The sequence below is a fragment of the Medicago truncatula genome, chromosome 4 (genome assembly GCF_003473485.1).
Source record: "Medicago truncatula cultivar Jemalong A17 chromosome 4, MtrunA17r5.0-ANR, whole genome shotgun sequence".
In the NCBI taxonomy this organism is placed as follows: Eukaryota; Viridiplantae; Streptophyta; class Magnoliopsida; order Fabales; family Fabaceae; genus Medicago; species Medicago truncatula.
The window spans coordinates 5,672,194-5,681,230 of NC_053045.1; the positions used below are offsets into that span (position 1 = coordinate 5,672,194).

The 9,037-nt window shown below is 36.3% G+C and overlaps 1 protein-coding gene across 1 annotated transcript; it reads left to right on the top strand.

Moving 5' to 3' along the window:
• Positions 1-1,026: 1,026 nt before the first annotated feature.
• Positions 1,027-4,347, top strand: LOC11422482 (receptor-like protein 19). The gene has a single exon (XM_003604697.2). It carries the CDS (start codon positions 1,027-1,029, stop codon positions 4,345-4,347), a length of 3,321 nt encoding a protein of 1,106 aa, XP_003604745.1.
• The last annotated feature ends 4,690 nt before the right edge of the window (positions 4,348-9,037 follow it).

The window sequence follows — 9,037 nt, forward strand, 5'->3', positions numbered from 1 at the left end:
GCAGGTAAGATGCTTTTGTCTATCGATCACCAATTATTGTTCCTTGCTTTAGCTAGTTTAATAATAATAATAATAATAATAATAATAATAATAATAATATTATTATTATTATTATTATTTTTTTTTTTTTTTTTTTCACTCATCCACGCTAGACGGAGTCTTTAACTTATTTTTTAGTAAAATAAAACCTATCATATAACTTACGCATGCGTCAGATCTCAATATTAAGATGTGTTGCTAAAAATAATAATAAGTTGCTTCATCTATTTATTTAGCACCATCTTAGATAAACATTTTATTATTATCGATGCTTATTAAAAAGATAAATATGAAAACATCCTCTTTTTTCACTTTTTAACTAAAACATATGTCTACTAAGTACACTCAAATGGTAAAAAAAACTAGTAGAACACTTAATATCTTGGACAAGATTTGCGAACTCGTCGTAATCTCCACTTTTCCAGCACTTGAGTGAATAAAATAAATTACATGATATGATGTAGTTTCCCGATCTAGTTGACTATGTGCATTATTGACCTTATATACTTTCACCATATTTTTCTAATAATATATAAAAATAAATAATAGTATCATATAAAATGTTAGATTTGTCTCGTTGAATATTTTTAAAATATTAAATTTTCATAATTTTTTCTATTAGATAATTAAAGATGTTAAAGATAAAAAAAATATGAAACAAATGAGTCAAGTGACAGAGTCAACTGTGCCATTTTATATGAGACCGAGGAAGAAGTAACATATATTATGAAACAAATGAAAATGGGAGATCATTAGATATCTCCAAATAATGTCTCCATATACTAGATAAAAGTTCCAATAGTTCCAATTTTTTGTTTTTCATTTAATTTAATGTTTTTAACAAACTACTAACCCACCATGAAAAATTATAGGACATGTACGACAATACATTATTCTTAAGAGGAAGTTCAATAGTAAGCAGATGCATTATTGACATAGCACTACATCATTCTCAAGCCATTAGACACAGGCTACTCATACTTCACTATGATAGCACATATAATCTTTTGGCTTTTCTTAATACCATTCAGCATAATAAATTCCAGTTCTAACAATTTTGTGGTGAATGGCTACTGTCATGGCCATCAACGTTCCTTGTTGCTCCAATTGAAAAACAACCTGATATTCAACTCCGAAATATCTTCAAAGCTAGTTCATTGGAAGCAAAGTGAACATGATTGTTGCCAATGGGATGGGGTAACATGCAAAGATGGACATGTTACAGCCCTTGATCTTAGTCAAGAGTCTATTTCCGGAGGACTTAATGATTCAAGTGCTCTTTTCAGCCTGCAATACTTGCAGAGCCTGAATTTGGCTTTGAATAAGTTTAATTCCGTGATTCCTCAAGCGCTGCATAAACTGCAGAATTTGAGCTATCTCAACTTGTCCGATGCTGGCTTTGACGGGTATGTCCCAATAGAAATTTCTCACCTCACAAGGTTGGTTACTCTTGATTTGTCATCTACGTTTATTTCACATCAGAGCCTAAAACTTGCAAAGCAAAATATGGCGATACTTGTGAAAAACCTCACAAATATCATAGAATTGTATCTAGATGGTGTGGCAATATGTACCAGCGGAGAGGAATGGGGTCGTGCTTTATCTTCTTTGGAGGGTCTTCGTGTTTTAAGCATGTCATCCTGCAATCTCTCTGGACCTATTGATTCGTCACTAGTTAAGCTTCAATCACTCTCTCTTCTAAAATTGAGTCACAATAAATTGTCCTGCATAGTGCCGAATTTCTTTGCAAATTTTTCCAATTTAACCATCCTACAGCTCAGTAGTTGTGGCTTGCATGGTTCTTTCCCAAAAGATATCTTCCAAATACACAAATTGAATGTTCTTGACATATCAGACAATCAAAATCTCAATGGCTCATTGCCAGACTTTCCACCACTTGCATCTCTTCACTACTTAAATCTCACCAATACAAATTTCTCAGGACCACTTCCAAATACTATCTCCAATCTAAAGCAGTTATCAACAATTGATCTATCTTATTGCCAATTCAACGGAACACTTCCCAGTTCAATGTCAGAACTCACCCAACTTGTGTATCTAGACATGTCTTCCAACTACCTCACAGGTCCACTCCCTTCTTTCAATATGTCGAAGAATCTCACATATCTATCCCTATTTCTCAATCATTTGAGCGGGGATTTACCATCCAGCCATTTCGAGGGGCTTCAAAATCTTGTAAGCATTGATTTAGGGTTCAATTCTTTCAAAGGTAAAATGCCCTCATCTCTACTTAAGCTCCCATATTTGCGAGAACTAAAGCTTCCCTTTAATCAAATTGGTGGTCTCTTAGTTGAATTTGATATTGCATCCTCAGTATTAGAGATGCTTGATTTAGGAAGCAATAACTTACAGGGACATATTCCAGTCTCTGTCTTTAACCTTAGAAAACTTCGTGTCCTTCAACTTTCTTCCAATAAGTTGAATGGCACAATACAATTGGACATCATTCGAAGGCTGAGTAATTTAACTGTACTAGGCCTCTCAAATAACTTTTTGTCAATTGATGTCAACTTCAGAGATGATCATCAATTGTCACTATTTCGAGAGATAAGAGTTGTTCAGTTGGCTTCATGCAACTTAAGGGGAATCCCAAGTTTCTTGAGAAACCAGTCGAAATTACTATTTCTTGACATATCTCGCAATGATATTGAAGGGTCGATACCTAACTGGATTTGGAAACATGAATCTCTCCTTAACTTGAACCTTTCCAAGAATTCTCTGACTAACTTTGAAGAAACTAGTTGGAACTTGAGTTCTAACCTTTATATGGTTGATCTTAGTTTTAACCGGTTGCAAGGGCCTATTTCCTTCATTCCAAAGCATGCTTTTTATTTGGACTACTCAAGCAATAAGTTGAGCTCTATTGTACAACCAGACATCGGAAACTATCTCCCTGCCATAAATATATTGTTTCTTTCAAACAATAGTTTTAAGGGAGAAATAGACGAGTCCTTGTGCAATGCTTCATACCTACGCTTGTTAGATCTCTCCTACAACAACTTTGATGGGAAGATTCCTAAGTGTTTTGCAACCTTGAGTAGCAGACTGTTGATGTTGAACTTTGAAGGTAACAAGCTTCATGGTCATATCCCTGATATTATATCCCCAAATTCATGTGCACTAAGATATTTGAATCTGAATGACAATCTATTGAACGGTAGCATACCCAAATCTTTGGTCAATTGCAATAAACTGCAAGTCCTAAACCTTGGAAATAATTTTTTAAGTGACAGATTTCCATGTTTCTTAAGCAATATTTCCACCCTGAGAATCATGGTTTTAAGGTCAAATAAGCTCCATGGGTCTATTGGATGCCCAACTAGAACTGGTGACTGGAAGATGCTTCATATTGTTGATCTAGCCTCCAATAACTTGAACGGAAGAATACCAGTCTCCCTATTAAATAGTTGGAAGGCAATGATGCGTGATGAAGATGTTCTTGGGACAGAATTAGGCCATTTGTTTTTTGACATTGATGATAACTTCCATCCTATGAGTTTTAAGGCTATGTTACCAGCTTTGGACAAACGTGTGTCAACAAATTTGATTCCATTCCTTGAAAACATGTCTCGCTCTATTATTGACCAGGAGTATGCTAAATTAAAAATTCTTGCTCGTTATCAGGTTTCAATTAATATTGTCAACAAAGGCCATCAGATGAAGCTTGTCAAAATTCAAAGTGCCTTAACTTATGTTGATATGTCAAGCAATTACTTAGAGGGGCCAATACCGAATGAGTTAATGCAATTCAAGGCATTGAATGCTCTAAACTTGTCACATAATGCATTAATGGGTCATATACCATCATTAGTGGGGAATTTGAAGAATCTTGAGTCTATGGACATTTCAAACAACTCCTTGAATGGAGAGATTCCTCAAGAGCTTTCAAGTCTATCTTTCCTAGCATATATGAATCTCTCGTTCAATCACCTAGTTGGACGAATTCCTTTGGGTACTCAAATTCAAACATTTGATGTAGATTCCTTTGAAGGGAATGAAGGATTGTGCGGACCTCCACTGACCAAGATATGTGAACTTCCACAATCAGCATCTGAAACACCTCATTCCCAGAATGAGAGTTTCGTTGAATGGAGTTTCATAAGTATTGAGTTGGGATTTCTTTTTGGCTTTGGAGTTTTCATCCTTCCTGTTTTTTGTTGGAAGAAATTGCGGTTGTGGTATTCCAAACACGTAGATGAAATGCTTTACAGGTTCATCCCCCGGCTAGATTTTGTGTATGAACAACATGAAGGGAAGAGATACAAAACTCTAAAGTGGATGTACTGACTATTGGACTCTTGGGTTTTGCACTCTTCAATTTTATGGGTTTGTATTTCCTCACCTTTCTTTGTTTAAAAGCTGTAGTATCAAAATAAAGAGTCACCGTTAACAAGTACTCTTCAACATTACCGTTGTTAAAGCCTGCGAGTCACTGTTAACAAGTCCCCTTGAACATTACCACTGCAGTTAGTTCGTTATCTATTTTTAGAAATAACCACTCTGTATTAGAGTGTATCTGTTACTATTACAGTTTTATGTACCAGTTATATGTACTTCAAAAGTTAGTTTAACACTGAATTTTTCTAATGTCTCCGCTGCTATTTCTGTTACTAATTTATGGTTGTTCTATTCCATGGATTCTTATTTACTGTAGGTTATTTCGTAGTTCTGTGATGGAGTTTTATATTGTTCTATATGTATCTACTGCAAACTTAATGTTTCCTTGCTCCTTCACAGTTTCATAGATTAATATTAGTCCTTAGTAGTAGAATAATGCTTAATTTTTCCCTGGCTTCTTATTTTCCTTTTTAACATCTTCTTTTGCATTTGGCAGATTAAAGAAAACTTCAAAATGCTAATAAATACAATTAGCCCCCCATCACTATCTAGCACTGTGTCCCTTATATTTCCTCGCCAATTTTTGCTCGTCCTTCTCCATCAACAGTTTACAAAACGCACATCTATCTATCTATCTATATTAATTTAGACACCATATTACTTATGCTGCCACGTATAATCTATTCCATGATCCTCATTTCTTATTTGTTTGCTAAGAAACGAAATGCATTCCTTTGTTGGCAGTTACTCATAACTCCATCAATTACTTTCTTTTGTTGTTACTCTACCTTATTCTTCCATAATAACTCCATTGATGGTTGTTTGTGCATATGGGAAAATTGCACCATTATTTATTCACCAAAATAAAATAGCTACGGAACCAAAATATTAACTTTTCACAAACACCTAATTTATACCATAAGCAACATCACTCTTGCCAGCTGAACCCGCAGACACCCCTCTCTGCAGGGTCCACCTTGTGAAAACAAACACCTCAACTCATTCACGGCGCACATACATTATGCGACTTGGATTTGCACATTCATCCTTTCCATCATGTTCTCTCTTCACTTTGTGCTTGGATCTGCAGTTAGCATTTTCATCGTCTCTATTCATTTGCCTCCGTTAATCTTGCAAATTGGGCATTATTCTGTTTTAAATTAACACGTTCTATCTTTTTTACAGTATATACAATCAAAATATGGCCTTAAATGTCACAATCACACACAAGAAGTGGAGTTCAAAATTTGGCACGGGGGGCATCTAGGTCTGAAATAATAACGTAATTTATAATGTCAATGAATCCTTCAAATTACAATTTCTGGTGTTTCTTTAGTCCTATTGAAGTTTATCTGCAAACTATGTGTTTGTCTTTATAGCAGCGGAAATACTTTTTCTCTATTGTCAAATAAATTCGATGAATAATGCAATTCAAGTATAATCCTCAGTAGTGGTTACTTTAGAGTCTTATAATTTTAGCAGTAAATTGTTTGTCAAGTAATTTTTTTCTTGTGAAACTTAATTAAAGTTTGAGTGTCATTTTAAATTGGACATAGTTATGTAATTCATATAGCCTCATTTATATATATTCTTCAAATTAAATTACATGAACTTTTTTTATTTAAAACTTTCATGTTTTCTCCATTTTAACTTCCACCAAACTGGAATATAGCATCGTAGCTTTCATTGTGGGATCTCATTTTCCACACCTATAAGGTTCAAATTATGGATTTTCTACGGTCATTATAATTGGAAGGTCTAAAAGGATGCAAAAGTTACTCCAAGAGAAGTAAATCCTACACCCAATTCAAGTTATTTTGGTTTTTATGATATTATGACTACTATATGAATCAAATCAAATTATTTTAGAAAACATGCAATATAACTCTCAAATATAAGAAACAAAATCCTTGCAATGCGCGGGTCTCAATCTAGTAGGTTTAATATATCACCAACAACCTCACCATGCCCAGCAACATCAAAGTATATTTGTGTTCTAACATACACTTGAAAATCGTGGTTAATGACTGTTGAAAATTAGCTTCAAATTTGTGGTTTGAAAGAACAGAGAAATCGTGCACGATTTCATCAACGTGTCATGATTTTCAAGCAGGGAGCATGGTTTCTCAGGTTGCTCAATCGTGTCACGATTTTGGAAAAACGTGACACGATTTTCAAACTTGTTGGGTATGTTTTCAGGATAAGGTTGATCGTACCTTGGGTCGTACGCACCAATCGTGCCACGATTTTGACAGCTGAAGACTGCTATATAAGTGTTCTTGAGCAGATTTTGAAGGAGAGCTGGAAGAGAGAGAAACTTGGATTACAAAGGAGGTTACTTTAGGGTTGAGTGTCTTTGTAGTGAGGATCTCTTGGGTTGGGAAACATTGTAAACACCTTGGGTAGTGAGATTTCACCATTGGAAGAATCAAAAGCTTTCTTTTGTGTCTTCTCTTTAGGGTTCATCATTGAGAGAGTGAGTAACACAAATGGGTAGAAATTAGGTCTTGTTCTTGTGTAAGCTTGCAAGCTATTTTCTTGTAACTCTTTGCAACACTTTCATCATAGTGGATTGGAGAGCTGCTCTCTCCTCCAGATTAGGTCATATTGGACCGAACTGGGTCAACAATCTTTTGGTGTGTTTCTTCCTTTCTTTCATTGCTTATCTTTGTGCTTTGTTTATGCTTGTGGTGTTGCTCTACACTAATTAGTCTAGGTCTGTTTTTGTTGTTGTTGCTTGGAGACACTTTACACATTGATTACCACTTCCTTTGCTCCACACATCTTTGTTTTTATTTTTTTTGGTAGATACACGAAATGGCAAAGCCATTATAAACTCACACACACAAGTGGAGGTACCGGGGTTCGAACCCCGGTCATGACATCCGGCCTAACAATTTCGGCATTTTGCCAGTTGAGCTAGGACTTCTGGATCCACACATCTTTGTTATTCATTGGTGTGATTTTTACCGGAATTCACAACAATGACATTCAAAGTTATTATTAATTGTTCGTTGTTGATGGCTAATGAGTCACGACCTCTTAATGATTTCATTAACCAGTAATTGAATTGCATTAACCATATATTAAATTGTGTTAACCATCTAACTAATTGTCAGATTTAATAGATACATGATGTTGCCTGATGTGGGTTTGTGTGTTTTTGATGACTAGGTTAGAAAACTCCATTCCGTAGAATGGGCATATTGAACCACACCCTCCACCCGACCACTGACGAATCTCCTTTCCATTAAACTTACTGAACTGAAGCTGTTATTTCAGTTGAACTAGAAAAACTCAATTGGAGAGAACAACTCCCATTGACATCGAAACAAATGGTGAAAGTCTTCGCGAAGAGCTAGATTTTGTTGAAGAAATCAGAAGCAAAGTAGCACTAAAAGAAGCAGCAATCAAGCAAAATATAGTTGTTAGATATGACAAAAAAGCGAATAAGCGAGAATTCGAGGTAGGCAATCTAGTCCTCATGAGAAATCAGAAGGACGAGAAGGATACAGAACAACTAAAGCTCTCTCTAAACTTGAAAACAAGAATGGTAAGGCAGAACCCTAACTCGCCATGGGATCTTCACGAGTCGCACAAAGTCATCCCTATTCACTATATGAATGATGACTTGAAGGGAAACTAATCTAGACTACCCAAATGACCTTGATTGTCCACCTAGGACCCAAAAACTAGGCACAATTCACTAAAGTTCAAGGGAAATTATTCACACCCCCACTCAACTAGGAGGTGTGCTTGCAAAGGTCAGAAGTCTCGGATCCCCAAGGATTCTGAAATGCTTCCTTCTCACTTAAATATGTAATGTTTGATGATTACGAAACCCTCCTTCTATAACTGACAACTGACGAATGCCAGCCATATTATTCTTATGATTGCCACTCTTCACCTATATAAGAGGGCTTTTCGAGCCCTCCAAGGTAGGAATATTTCAACCTTTACATTTTTATAATATATTGCTCACATATTGACGAGCGTCAGAGTAATTTCTCTAGACAACACCGCATTCCAACCAGAAGTTGTTCATCTTAAAAATCGTGGTTGAATCTAACACAACCCCACAAAACCGTGGTTGGGCCTAACACAACCCCACAAAACCGGCTTGTGAGATGAGGATTGCCCCTCTTATAAACACATTGTCAGACCATGACTTGTCCAATGTGGGACTCTTAACACACCCCTCACGACCAACATTATTGGGCTTGGTTCGTGGACATAAATGGTGGGTGGTCCGATAGGGGAAACCTGATAGCAGATGACCCATTGGATCTTGGAGAGTGGTTTCTCTAGACAACTCCGCATTCCAACCAGAAGTTGTTCATCTTAGAAATCATGGTTGGACCTAACACAACCCCACAAAACCGGCTTGTGAGGTGAGGATTGCCCCAGTTATAAACACATTGTTAGGCCATGACTTGTCCGATGTGGGACTCTTAACACACCCCCTCACGACCAGCACTATTTGGCTTGGTTCGTGGACATAAATGGTGGGTGGTCCGATAGCGGAAACCTGATAGCAGGTGGCCCAATGATTTGAACTTCATAACTGCAAAGATTTGGTTCCATGATTTGAACTTGTGTGGCCTATAAATCACAAGATAATAACCACACCATTGAGCTA

Bases quoted from the DNA above. Each gene is read 5' to 3' on its own strand.
- LOC11422482 (XM_003604697.2), top strand. From the start codon at position 1,027: ATGATAGCACATATAATCTTTTGGCTTTTCTTAATACCATTCAGCATA.